Here is a 14,532-nt window from a genome sequence, read left to right as displayed (position 1 = left end):
TATTTGTACCAAAACCCACATTCCCTCAACTCCCTGGCCCCAGGGTACTGTTCTTTGTTGTTACTGTTTTGTTTTGTTTTTTGTTTTTCCTTTTCATTTTTCAATACATCCTTCCAAGATTCTCGCAGGGTACTTCAGAGTCCAGACTCTCTTATGGAAACCATATGTCTTCGGGAACATACCGTACCACTTGAAATTCTGGAGCCAGTTTTATTTCTGTGCCAGGATTAAGTGAGAAACAACAATTGTTTGTAGGACTGAAAGGAACTTCGGGTTAGTTACTCAGCCAGGAAGAACACACGTAAAGCAATGAGAGTTTCTAAAAGGCCTATGAAAAAAGAAAGGCATCTCCAACTAACCTGTGGTTCTCATTTATTCATTCATTCATTTTATTCATGCAACGTTTGTTACGCTGTACGAGGTCAATGCTTAGAGCGCAAAATACCAAGGTAAATATGATTGGTCTCTACCCTTCAGTAGCTTCCAGTCTAGGAGAGAAGACAGCAGGTATATCAAGGTAGCAGCCCAGTCTGACAAAGCCTAGGCAGAGGTCACAAGGCAGAAGCTGAAAGACGGTTAGGGAGAGGCTGCTTTTTCAAGAGACTAAGAGAGAAGGAGGTAAAGAAAGGGAGGCGGGGGTACTTTACACAGTAGAAACTGTCTATACTACATAAACAATAGGGTGCAGATGATATACAAACTATTTAATGACTGGAATGCCATGGGCACGGAGAGAGGCCAAAACCCACTGGTGTGGTCCCAACCAATGCCTGTGGGCTGCAGATCTTTCCTACTAATGTGGAAAAACCTCAGGGCATATAGTTGAGTAAAAAAGGCAAAGTATAATGTCGAGTGTTATACGTCAAGATGTTCGTTACCCTTGGTGAGGGAATGACAGGAGGGGCCCATGAGAGGGTCTCCGGGTCCTGGCTTTCTGTTTCTTGATCTGGTTGCTGATGCCACAGGTTGGTTTACTCTGTGAAAACAAATGGACGTGCGTGCTTGTGATAAATGCTCTTTTCAGTGCATATGTTGAGTAAAGTATCATATGTTTAACAAAATGTTCCAAACAAACAAATAAACAAATATCCTGCCTTAGGCCTGTTTCAAATCATTGGGAATGGCTCCAGCAAAGAGTGTGTGTGGAGGAGGAAAAAAAGAGACATAAATCAAAGCTATGTTATGAGAGTTTTATATACTGAATTAAGGAGTTTGAACTTTATCCTCAGAATCATGAGACTGTTTGGAGAGAATGTGAGTGTGTGTTAGAGCTGAGGGGTGTTAAAAGTATGGCCTCCAGACTTTGGCCTCTGGTTCCATGATTTAGTCATTGTATATATACCTCAATCTCTTCATCTGCAAAATACGCTAATTGTGTTGGCCTCCTAAGAATGTTTTGAGAATTGAATACGATAATACACAAAAATATTTAGCACAGTGCTCACTATATTCAGTAAGAAATATTTGCATCTTAGAAAGCTTCCTCGGGCAGGAATGAAGAGACTGGATGGGAAATGGCCAGAGCAGGGACAGGGAGCTGAATTAGAAGGCTGTGGCAGTAATCCACTAAGGAAGGAATGAAAGCCTGACCAGAACGGGGGCAGAAGAAATGAAGGAGAGATCATTAAATGTGAGGGGGTGGGGATTAAAAGGACTGGATCTGGGAGATGAAAGAGACAGCAAAGTCTACAATGCCGCTTAGGTATCTGGCTTAGGTGCCTGTGAAGGTGTTGATGCTGTTAGAAAGTCAAGAGGAGGAATCGACTTGGGGAAGATCTTGCATCAAATGTGAAACCTGTTGGTATTAGGGATCCTAGGAGGCATCCACGTGGGGCTGTCCACTCAACAGGGATGTCTGAGCTTAAGACACAGAGTTGGGAAGTATCTAAAAGATTGTTGAAGGCATGTGAATAGACCAGGTCCTTCAAGGGTGATGCATTGAGTGAAAGAGCAAGGGGCCACAGCTGGAGCCCTAAGGAACATCAACATTGAAAGGGGCAGACCAGGAAAAGGAACCTATCAAGAAATGTGAGAAGAAACAGAAAGAAAGCACAACCAAGAGAGTGCTATTGTGGTAGCCAAGAAGGATGTCATCAACTGTGACAAATGCCATAGAAATGACCAGTTAAACAAAGATTAAAAAGTGTCCATTGACTCCTTCATGTGATGGCCATTGGAGACTTCAATGAGAGCAATCCCAGGGGAACAGTGGGACAAAAGCAGAATTGTCATGGGTGTATGGTATGTAGATTAGAAGAAAACAGTTAACAAGTGCAACCAAGGGGAAGGAGAGCTACAGGGCAGGCAGGAAATGACAAGGGAGGAAGGCGTTAGAAGCTTTCTGTAAAGATCAGAGAGCTTCCAACTTTTTTCGGTATTCACCACCATCCATTTTGAAAAAGTTTAGAGATTTCTCTCTCTCTCTCTCTGTCTCTCTCTGTCTCTCTCTGTCTCTCTCTTTCTCTCTCTCCCTCTCTCCCTCTCCCTCCCTCTCTCTCCCTGTACCCCTTTCCCTTCCTCCTCCCTCCCTTCCTTTCTTCCTCCCTCTCTTCCTTCTTTCCTTCCATCCTCCCTTCTTTCCTTCCTTCCTTCTTTCTTTCCATCCTTGCTTCTTTCCTTCCTTCCTTCCTTCTTGCCTTCCTTCCTTCCTTCCTTCTTTTCCATTCTGAACTTCCTCTCCAGAAGCCAATGGGTAACCTATGTAACTGGAAGCACTTAATATATTACCTTTTTAAGTGTTTTTAAAATAAGATGTTGAAAAATGGGTATGTTTAAGGAAGGGAGCCAGAAGAACCCAGTTGAGAAAGGCGTTGGAGCAGGGCTAAGAGAAAGGGCTCTGGTCAGCCTGTTGTCCCTCCCTGCTCCTCTTGGGGACTGTCCAGTGGTCCCAACATGGCTTGTGCACTAGAGAGTGTGAATGAGTAAACACACTCACTACTTCGGTCTGCCCTCCCCTTGCTGGAGTGGAAGCCTGTTTCTCCCACCTCTGGCTTCAGTAGCCACGTGAGCCTCTGGCAGCATCCTTCCTGTCAGGACTCCATGCTTGCTCTGTCCTGGCTGGGCCTCCAGCCTGCTCCGCCGGACAGGAACGTAGCTCTCACCCCTTCTCCCACCACTCCTCACCACCCCAACTCTGGCTTCCCGGTTGGGCTCAAAACTTGCTTTCTTCAGGAACCCTTCTTTGTCCCGTGCAATGAGTCACTAAATCAATGTGTTGTGCGTTTTGCCTTTCCTGAAGGGTTACTGTGAGTCATTCTCATTTTAGTTTATAATAATGCTCTGCCTCACTGGTGACGTCATACGGCGGAGTTCTCCACAGCCTTAGTGGAGGATTCCATGTAAAGTAAGCCCTCAGCTAAGGCTAGTTTACAGAAAGGTAAGAGCATGAAGTTTGCACTAGATGGTAAGTTCCTCAAGGGTAGGCACTGCTCTCGTTCATCTCTTCCCTCCACCACCACCTTCTAGGGCTCTGACTGGTCCTCAATTCCATAGATGTTTATTGAACACCTACTGTGTGCCCGAAACTACACTGAGTAAGCTGTGAATTCAGCAGTGAACCAGGCAGACGAGGTCCCCACGTTGTAGAGTTTGTGTTTTAATCCAGGAGACAGCCAAGAAGGAAACAAACAAGTAGTCTCACCACAGGCTGTGGCAAGCGCCTCCCAGGAAATAAACTGAGCTATGTAACAAAGAAAGGGCACATTTAGGCTGAGACCTGAAGGCTGATGAGGAGGGAATTGCCCCTCAGCCTTCTCTTCTTATTTAATAGCCCCCACTCCTTGAACTTCCCTTTCAATAGAATATTTACTTAAAGGGATGTAATAAGGTGACAGGCTACACATTTTCCTAGTCAGTGGGTTCGCAAACCACTGACCCATCTGATCTCTAACAAATCATAATCTCTCTAAGGGCTGTTCAATTCACCTGCGCTGTGGGGGTAGCAGCCCTGGGGCCCCAGGACATGGCGCCCAGCTGCACAGCGCTCTGCACTGAGGTCCCACTGACGCTGGTGGTGCTTGTTTTGCAGGTGAGCCGGCCTCACCCCAGCGACCACCCTCTCTTGATCCTGTTTGTGGTGGGCGGAGTCACCGTGTCTGAAGCCAAAATGATCAAAGATCTCGTGCTGTCCCTGAAGCCGGGAACCCAGGTACCAAGGAGTGTTTGGTGATAAGCATGAGAGTCCTGGGGCAGGGGCAGGGGCAGGGGGAGGAAGGGCGGGGAGGGCCCTTCTCAGGGTCACCAGAACTCCCCTCTCCATTCCGGCTCCTCCTCTCTCACCTGCTCCTGCTAAGGCCACATTCTCCTGCCTTCGTCCTCCTGATGAGGGTGCAAGGAGGGGAGAGAGCTTTCCTTTTGCAGTTGTCTCCTGCCTCTGGCCTTCAAGGGCTAACACGCTATTGTCCCTATTCCCTGCTTCTACATAAATTCTCTTGTGTCCAATCGGCGCTGAATGACTCAGGAGTTTTCCCTGCTTTCCAGGCTCCAGATAATTAAGGCTAACTCCCAGGACTAGCCTCCCCACTGGGGCAGTTAAAGGGCTGGGCGAGAGGACTTGGGGAAAGCACATTATTAAAACAATGACAAGTGTAGACTCTTTCTCCTCTGTCGCCTCCTGTCAGGCCCCGTCTCCCTCCCCAAGTAAGAAGCCTGGGGGTTACGTGGAAATGGGGCTGGCAGCTCTGAAGCTGCAATCTGACAAGTGGAGAGAACGTGCCTCTTAGCACAGTGCCTGGTCCATAACCCCCAATAAATTGTGGCCACAGTTATTATCAACCTGCTGAGCAGTAACTGCCCTGCTGAGCAGGCCCAGCGGAGGCTCCTGGCATGAGGCCGCAGGGAACCAAGGAGAAAGGCCAGCAAAAGGAGAGTCCCTGCCTTGGTGCACTCTGATCTGGCTGAGGAAGCAGAGCCTGTAGCTCAGTAAGATGAAAACCCTTCCTTAGTGAGTTCCCCCAAATACAGCCTGAGATGGGGACATGAGAGCAGGCAGCTGACATGGGAAATAATGCCAAGAAGCAGAAGTGAGGGACTCAGAAAAGAGACACAGTGGAGGGAGAAAAACCAGAAAAGTGAACATCACTGAGATGGTTGCTGCTGTGGGCACTTGTGTCCGTCCTCTGGGGGCCCCAGCAGCCGGGTATTACATGACGCAGAAGTGTCCTGCTGGACAACAGGGAGACTGGGACATCTTCCCATAGACCCCTACCCCCCTCCCCGGTTGTGACTCACGCCTGGGGGCTTGTCTTCAGCTTTGTGCTACCTCTGCATGCAGCTCGGCAGCTTTCCATGGTTTGGAGAAAGCAAAACAGAGATGTGAGTGTGGCGCTTCGGGTGGGATGCTGGCTTGTGCAGGGGACTGCTCACAGCGGCCTGGCTGCCAGGGGGACTGGTGTCTTTGTCTCCCACCTCTACCCACGACTGAAATTTTATCAGCTATGACCACGACAGGTGATAGTAACAGCAGCCGGCCAAGTGTGCCCTCCTTCTTGTCTTCTTGTCCCATCTGTTGTTCTAAGCCTTTCCTGTACCTTTGCTGGCGTCCCAAATCCATAGTCTACAACGCAGCCCTGACCGCTTGCCCACTGCTCCCTATCTGCTGACCTCGTCTCCTCAAGCAAACGCAACACCTTGAGGACAAAGGCTGCGGTTTTCCAGTCCCGAGCACAACGCAGGAGCTCCATGAGTCCTGTGGTCTGATGGCTTCAGTGGCTGCAGGAAGGCTGGCGGGGCATTGGAGTGGGTCACCTGGGGAAGTAGACAAGGCCTGCTCCCTGTTGGTCTCCAGACACCCAACTGAAAAGTGGGACCCGGGGATGTACGGAGTTTCAGTAGATTCTCGAGCAAGGGAGTGACCTGTCTTTGGTGGGGACCATTTCTGCTGTGACTGTCATGTGTCATGTTCAGAGCTGGTGACCTTTCGGATAAAGTGGTGAATTCTGCCTCACTGACACCCTCTCCATCAGCACTGTTAAGGATCTGTTTAATGAGCGATTGCCTTTTCAGCAAGGCATTTTTTTTTTTAAATCAGAAAGCACACTTCTTGCCGCCCCTAACCTGGTGAACCAAATTCTTAGCGATTCAGAACAGTCATGCATTGTAACAGCCTGACAGACATGTTAATCCCCACTCTAAAAGGATAAAATGCAGGCGTTTTCAAAGCCGAGTGACCTGAGTTTGACAACAGAGGCTGCATCTGCAGTGGCTTTGCTGCGGTCTGACCCCGTGCTCAGTCATCTGTTCCTCAAAGAACCCTGGGCTTAAGCAGCCACTTTGACTGCTACTCGGCCTTTGTGCGAAAAGTTCCCTCGAAGAGTTAACAGGCCCTAGGAAGATTCCAAAAAGGGGGTCTTCATCACTGTGCCCTTCATCTCCAAGACTTGCAAAGGAGGTGGATTACCTGGGTGTTTGCTGGAGTGACACCTGCAGGGGCAGAGCTCCCCTCCTTAGACCTCCCCAGACTCGTAGCCCGGCCCTGCAGCTAGCTCTGCCCAGACCTCCTGCTTTCAGAAGGGCAGCGGAAGTCCGGCCTTGCTGCACCAGCTGCACACAAACTGCATGCACACGAGTGTCAGTCTGTGTTTAGACGGACTGCTGTGGGAATGCGACTGTGAACTAAACTGAATCTGTGCACCGACCACCCTCAAAGACACATCTGGCAACCAAGGGAGAGATTCTGACTTAACTGTCTATGTAAACAGTGACAATGTAGGTGTCTCATACTTCCTTTTGTCCTTAACATCCAGCCTACACAAAAGCATCTCCAGGGACGAGGATTTGCCCCTCCCTTGGCAGTCTCCTTGGCTTCCCTGGTAGGACGTTATTCCTCCTCTAGATGAGTCCAAATGGGCCTCCTCAGAATCCTCGCTCGTCAGTGCTGGTTCTAGCTGTTGGGCCACCCAGAACTGACAAGCAAATCGGGCCCATCCCTCTCCTGCGTGTCCTGCCCCAGGTCTGCTCTTCTCCAAATTGAGTATCCCCGGTTCCTACAGCCACTCCACCCCAGCCCTGACTGTCCTCGGCGCCGCGTGTCTCTCGCTTCCGCTTGCCCATGATGGGAGCTGACAGCCATCCCAGGTGTGGCCCGATCAGTGCAGAAGCGCCTGGGGCCATCTCCTTCTCACCCCGCCACGACCTACAAGGCCCCAGGTGATCTCCCTCCTGCCTGTTTCTGGGCCTTCTTTTCCTACCACCCTTCTGCTTGCTTACTCCCCTGCAGCCTCAGCACTTTGCACTTGTTACTATTTTATTCTCAGGACCTCAAGCAGGGTCTGGCGTGGGGTGTTATGATTGTTCGTCGGATACCAAATATTGAACTCTGGAAACTTGACTTGTGTTATTGCAGCAGAGATAAAAGTCACTTTTCTGGAGACCACAGCAACTTGTTGGTGTAGATTATGGACAGCTAAAACCACTCTATCTTTTGTGTCAATTGCTGTTAATCCATGTCTTCTCTATTCTGTATATACCTGAGTGTCCTTTGGAGCCAAGTACAGGAACTTACAATCTTGTCTGTTAAACTGGATTACTTGTTATTCATCTACTTGCTGCCGAGCAGTGTTCTTTGTGCTGAAAATCGAGCAGTAACCAGACACATTCCTGCTTCCATGCAACGTACATACTAATAGTAAGCAACGGACCTTACACACGGAAACTCCAGCCAGAGATGTGTGCTGTGGTGGCAGTCACTGGAGGGGAGGCTCCTTCACATGGCACAGGCTCCTCAGGAAGGTGAAGGCTGGGAGCTGAGGCTGGCAACGCACTCAGGGATCAGCTCTTCAAAGGAAACGGGTGGAACCCGTTCAAGGCACATCCAGAAAAAGTGACAAGGGTTGCACGAAACAGTGGACTTCAGAGGCCACACTCACACCGCTCCTCCCACAGGACAGTTGTCACACACTAAAATGGGCGTGTTTTCTCCACTCTCTGTCCTGGGTTGTTGTTGGCATGCTGGTGGGAGAAGGTGGGCAGCTGGAGAAGGGCCTCTTTCTTGACGACAAAACAAAGGGATCAAAAAGGCAACTCCCTCCCTCACTGCACACAGCCGTAAGCACCAGTAGGAGGTTTTGCAGGCTTCCCTCACTCGCGCGTGCCTGGCACTGGCCTCTGTCTCACTCTCTCACTGCCTGGTGTGGGGCTCCATGCCCAGACAGCTCTGCAGGCTGAACTCTGTTGCTGGATGGTGGCCAGGAGGCCAGCAGGAGCCTGGGGTTGTGGGAGGAAAATAACAGGGAGGGACCCTCCCAGAAAACACAGGGACAGGCCAGCTCAGGAAACAGGAAGACCAAGTGGGCAAGCTGATCCACCATCCACAGCTTTTCTCAAGCACACGCATGGTGCCCACCCAGCCTTTCATGTGGTTCTACATTTCTGGGGCTGAATAGTTGATGATAATGTAATTTTTTACAAAGTAGACCCAGAAATGTGCTCCTACACACACAATTTTGCACTTTGGAGGTTCCAGAACACCTGAAGCCTGGCTGTAAAACCTGGCTCCAGTTTATTCTAAAGTTGTTGGGAAGCCCAAGGAGAGGAGTCAAGTGACTACTTTTTGAAAAGCCATCAGAACGGACAAAGGTGAGGTGACCATCTGAAACCTCACACTTGTCATTCCTTAGGAGAACCTGGTCAGCCCTGCACACTGAACTCTGAGGTTCACAGTGAGCTTTCCAGAAAGCTCTGTCCTGTCCATTTAATTAACCAACTGTCCCACTGGTTTAATGAACAAACCTTTCATATCTAACACAAGTGTGTGACTGGGTGTGTGCGCATGTGTATACGTGGGTTCCTTGACCTGGGAAGAATCTCCCACATTTAAAAGAAATCTCCTGTTCCAATTTACGATGTTAGAAATCAGAGGTATATGGGATCTAAATCCTGGACAGCCCTGCTTCCTCTGTTCTGTGTTGTGCAGAAATAGAACCGGAAGATGCTGGCACTTACAGATTATAGCGATGGACTGAAGAAGTGAGAAGTGGAAAGAAAGCCAGGGAGGGTGGTTCCTCAGCAGCGCTGGCCTGCTTCTGCGTGAACTCAGGGCAGGCTGAGCACAAAGACTGAACCGTCCCTCTTCCAGCTAGAGCAGAGTGCCATTGTTAGAGCCCCAGGCTGCCTTAGGGGTTTGGTTCTGGTTCTCAGGGAACCCTGGTGTAAACAACAACTCTGAAAATGCTCAAAAGCAATCTAAAAATCAAAAGATACCTAAGATGTGAAAATCTTAAGGACCATCAACTGTTATACTGTAAATGAAATGTTAGCCGCGCGATCCTGCTTTTTGTTTAAAATAGGAATTTTAGACAAATAGGTTGTTAGTTGAATTGATTTGAAACAAATTTATGCAGAGCTATGTGAGTTGTATTTTACTAGGGAAACTTCCTGGTGGCCACTGCTAAACTTACTGCGTTCTTTATTGTCTTACTGTTTTTGTTCATATATTTAATCATTCATAACTCACTACATCAGGGACCTGCTATGTATTGGTCCCTGTGCTGAGAAAATGAAAAGACTCAGTTAAGGAAACCAGGAATACACAGTGATACCAACAGCCATGGGAACATACTCAGTCTTGGTGGTGGGGGCTGGTCTGGGAAGGCTTCCTGGAGGCAGTGATGTCTGAACAGACTGAGAGGTCATCAGGCAAAGAATGAGGGACCTCATATTCCAGATAAAAGAAGCATCTCCAAAGCTCTCTAAGATGGTTGGGCTTATCAAAGGGCAGGCAGGAGATGGTAAGGATTTTAAGCCCCTGAGTAACAGGATCAGATTTACCCTTGGGAAGGATGGCTCTGAAAACTACTTCCCTGAATCGTCCCCAGTGACTGCTCTGAGCCAAATGGAATACAGCAGAGGATGAAGATAGCTGAAGACAATAATAGCTACCATTTTAAGTCCCCTGGAGCCTGTCATTGTGCTAAATATTTTACATATATGTTCACATCTAATCCTCATAAGAATCATGGGAAGCAGATTCCCATTTTACAGACGAGGAAATTGAGGCTCAGAATGATTAAGCAACTCTCCTGAGTTACCTGTCCAGACAGTGGCCCAGCTGGGGTCCAACCCAGCCTGGACACTGCTAAGCCTGTGTTCTTAAGTCTATACTATCAGCAAGAGCCCTGAGTCTCATTGCTGCTCTATCCCCTCCTCAGAGACCTGCTAACTTACTTCATATGCTGCCTCTGTTTTCCATCTGTTTCTCTTCAGCCCTGTACAGAGCAGGCCCCAGACACCCTCGGGTTCAGCCCACATGCTGTGTAACTCTCTGCTTGTTTAGATGTTGAAGGGCCTAGTCTTTGGTTCCAGCTCTGTCGAGGCGACCAAACCCAGAGTCTCTGTCAGCTGTGGCTGGAAGCCCAGCACACAACCTGAGAGTGATGGATTCTTTTGGCTCAGTTATCACTGCTCTAGAAGGGTCCGCGTCCACTGAGTCTGTAGCCTTTTCTCTTCAAGTTCATCAGTCCTGCCAACAAGACGTAAGCATCCTGGGAGACTCACTCTAGCCCTTACACTTTCCCTCACTTCAGCCAGAGAGGAATAGGCCATGTTGGCACTGGAACTGAGGACCGAGGATCTGGCCGTGGTGGTGGGGACTGGCAAGTCCCAAGGACAGAGGGACCTGTGGCAGCCCAGCAACACTGGCCTCTGCTACCTCCCAACAGTCACCACCAGAGACTGTGCCAAGGATTGTGGTCGTTATGTATGTGTTTTTGAAAATATCTGAATAAGGTTTCTTAACTTATAGTCTATGAATCCTAGTTGTACACAACCCACCTAACACTATATTCAGAATCTAGTGTGTATGAACATGTTTCTCTAGGGTGCATGAAGCATATTTTTCTAGAGAGTTGTTAGCTTTCATAAGATTCAGAAAGAGACCTATGACCCAATCACAAAACCACAATAAAATAGCAGCTCTCAATTGCTGAGCACCTCCTGTGCTCTATTCACTTGACCTTATGTAGGTCTTGCCACAGTGCAGTGAGCTTGGGACTGCAGTTTTCCTTCTAAGATAGACAGATAGATAGATAGACAGACAGATAGATGACAGATAGATTAGATAGATAGATAGATAGATAGATAGATAGATAGATAGATAGATAGATAGATAGATAGAGTCTCCAAGTGAAATGATTTTCCCCAGGGCGTAGCCAATCAGCAGTGGAGCTGGGCTCTGTGGGTGTCTGATGAGGGGGTCACCATTCTCCGCCAGCTGTTAGGTTGGCCTAGGAGACCCTCTCCAAAGCCACATGTTGCCATGGTATCTACACCATGTGTATGAATGATAGCGGCTTCCACTATTCACTCACTACCCTCAAACTCTTATTGTTTGCCCTCAAGGAAAAAAATGCGAGCACAGATTTCAGTGTATTTTTTTCTGCCAAAAATATGATTAAGCTGACGTTTACCATACATTTTTTCAAGTTAATTCTCTTTCAAGAAAAAATAAAATAGCTGCTTTAAAGATTAATTTTTGTTTTAAGCAGAAAACTTTTAATAACCCTCATTTCTTTAACAACAACAAGGAAATTATAAATTGCTTCTTTTTTTCCTCTCCTCCCTTAACTTCATCCCCATCTGCTTTGCTTCCGCATTCGAGTGTGGACTCTGTTTTTGATCAATAACCTGGGAAATTCATTGGTTTGGTTACACCTGGGACAAATCTGGGAGTGAGAGGGGAGATAGTGAAAGAAGTGGTACCTGGCAGGACGGCCAGGTGGAGCCCGGTTCTGCTGCCAGCCTTGCAATTCCCTTCGCTCCGGTTCTTGGCTGTGGAGATCCCATTATTTTACATACCTCCTTCCCCATTTCCCATAGTCACCTTCTCATCTAGTGGGTAAATAATACCTGCCTGTGCAAAACCTCGCCAGTCTTCATAAAGCACATCACAAGCCCAGCCCAGCCCTGCGGAACAAGCTCTCCCAGTGCTGCAGACAGAAATCCGCCCCAGAGGAAAGGTCCAGACTGAGGGAAGCACGGAGGGTCACGTGTCACAACGACAGGCCAGAGGGGCCCAAAGGTCCATGCGGACCAGGGGAGTACAGCAGCCTTGCCCGGAGACCTTGAGCATGGTGAAGTGACTGAACAGATACTTAGACGCTGGAGCCAGCTCGCCTGAGTTGGAATCCTGACTTAACTACTTTCTGTTGTTTCTTTGGACAAGTTACTGAACCTTCCTGTACTTTATTTTCCTTACCTGAAAAATAAGAATACTCTACGTACCTATTCCTTAAGGTGGTTACAAAGGTTAAATGCATATTAAGCGAGATCATCCTCAGTGCTGGCACATCATGAGAACCGAAAAATATTAGCTGATATTACCATTATCATCATTGTTATGAGTTGAAGTTCGTCCCCCTCCCAAAAGACGTTGAAGTCCAAACCCCTACTATGAATGAATGTGACCTTATTTGGAAATAGGTCTTTGCAGATGATCAAATTAAGATGATATCATTAGGGTGCCTGTATGACTGTGTCCTAATCATAAGGGGAAAATTGGACAGAGACAGACACACATAGAGGAAAGCCAATGTGAAGACACAAGAGAGCTAAGTGGGAAGCATGGAACAGATGCTTCCTCACGACCCCCTGAAGGAACCCGCCCTCCCAACGCCTACATCTTGGACTTCTGGCCTGCAGAGCTCTGAGACAGGAAACTCCTGTTATTTAATCCACCCAGTCGATGGCACTAGGAAATTAGTGCCGTCACCATCATTGTCACCCACAACATTTACCTGTGGGGTGTGCCTTCTTATGCTCCCGGAAGGAGGGAGAAACCTCTACTTCCAGGTCAAATTACTGAATTGAAAAGCAACGGCAGGATCAAATTCAATTTAGCATCAGGGAGGTGGCTGGGCTGGGCCATTCTTAGTGCCTGTTGGTGAAAGTTTCAGCAGACACAACCCCACTGTCCCACAGGCTATCCTTCCACCCAAGGACACTAGATCTGGTGGCATTCAAGCTACCACCTTCTGCCTTTTTCTCCACACTACCCACTCTGTGCCTTCCCCCAAAGAAATATATTCCATTTTATGTCTCATCCTCGAATAACCTGGGATTGGCTTCCCTAATTGTCTGCTGTGTGTTTGCCCCTCCGTTGTTAGGTAATCGTGCTGTCCACGCGACTCCTGAAGCCACGTAACATTCCGGAGCTGTTATTTGCAACTGATCGGCTGCATCCAGACCTGGGCTTCTGAGCATCTGCTAAGAAGATGAGACCTACGCGAGCTGGAAATGCCATGTTATTGTCTGTCACCGTTCAACAAATGCCTCCAAATCCAGTGTCCGTAGTACCAAGTGTGGGTATGACTGAATTCTGCCCGAAGGGTCTTGAGAACCCATAGTGAAGTACTTTGCTTTGATTCCTTTGATTCTTCTTTTTTTTTTTTTAATGTTTTTCCACTCTTTTAAAAATGTCAAACTGTCTTTCGGCTGGCCTACTTTGTAATCATTTCAATTTATTTTTAATCCTCTATTTGTGGTCTTCCTGATTTCACCTCCAAGTTCATTAATTCTAAATAACTGCCTGTTGGTAGATTACAGGCCTTTGGATCTGCAGTTGCTCAAAAAGTTAGGCATGCTTTAGAATTATGAGTATGAGGAAAGTTTGGTGTTTTTCTTTTTCTTGATATTATATGAATGAGGAAGGGGCATTGCAAATAGGATCTGAGGCTTTGTTTCTCAATCTGAGACCTTTCTGAAAAGGCTAGGAAAAGAGGGAGACCAGGCTGCTCTGGTAGTCTGCCTGCGTTGTAAGTCAGCCCACCACCATAGCAGACTGCATTGTCTCCACCTGCACCCGGGGCAGGGCTGCCAGCCTACTTGGCACAGCAGTGGGAGAGAGGTGGAGGAGAGGGCTGTCTCTGCCTGTAAAAGGTTTCCTCCCCTCCCAAAAGAAGATCCCCAATAAAGATATCTGGTCCCAGGGAATCTAGATTTGAACCCCAACCCCTGTGACTTTTGTGATTTCATTTCTATTGAAATATAAACTTTCTTTTCTAATTCTAAATTTTCTTCCTGGCCATAGCAAAAAAATTTAGAACCACCTAGTGAAATTATATACAAACTGTGGCAAAAATTAACTATTTGGAACCCACACATTTGTAAGTGTGTTGTTGATGGAAATTTCTAGCATTTCTAAAAGACGTTCGTATAAAGAGAGAAAGCTGAAAAACAGTTTCTAGTGTGGATTAAAAGGTGGAGGAGATAACATGTAAATCAGAACACTCACATGTCTGTTTTAGTTCTCCACAAAACAGTCATTTTATGAAAAAATTGTGAAGTCGGAAATCAGTCTGAGACCTAATCACAATAGGTTTTATAGACATTGATGTTCTTTTTTTTTTCTGTCCAAGTATGTTTTCTACTTCACACCAGTTGCTTCATGATGCTGCAATATTGGAGATGCTTTTTCTTCTTTCCACTAATCTAGAAGTTTGAATTTGAATAAGGGAGAAAATGGCAATAGCTCAAAAGAAATGATATTTAAAGCAGAGGTTGCTATTTTCTAAAATAAAGAAGTAAGCTGCTATGTGTCTC

At 47.3% G+C, this 14,532-nt stretch overlaps 1 protein-coding gene across 2 annotated transcripts in view; it reads left to right on the top strand.

Annotated features, from left to right (window-relative positions):
- SCFD2 (sec1 family domain containing 2) overlaps positions 1-14,532 on the top strand; it is a 369,475-nt gene extending 354,943 nt beyond the window's left edge. For both annotated transcript variants that reach the window (XM_081060497.1, XM_081060496.1), the window contains 2 exons: positions 4,028-4,147; positions 13,098-14,532. In XM_081060497.1, the coding sequence (XP_080916623.1) occupies positions 4,028-4,147; positions 13,098-13,190 (213 nt within the window). In that variant the 3' untranslated portion in view covers positions 13,191-14,532. The remainder of the gene's footprint in view (positions 1-4,027; positions 4,148-13,097) is intronic.

Source organism: Rhinolophus hipposideros (assembly GCF_964194185.1).
Source record: "Rhinolophus hipposideros genome assembly, chromosome: 1".
Classification (NCBI taxonomy): Eukaryota; Metazoa; Chordata; class Mammalia; order Chiroptera; family Rhinolophidae; genus Rhinolophus; species Rhinolophus hipposideros.
The sequence above is the reverse complement of the archived record's forward strand: the minus strand, read 5'-3'. Positions and strand labels throughout refer to the sequence as shown.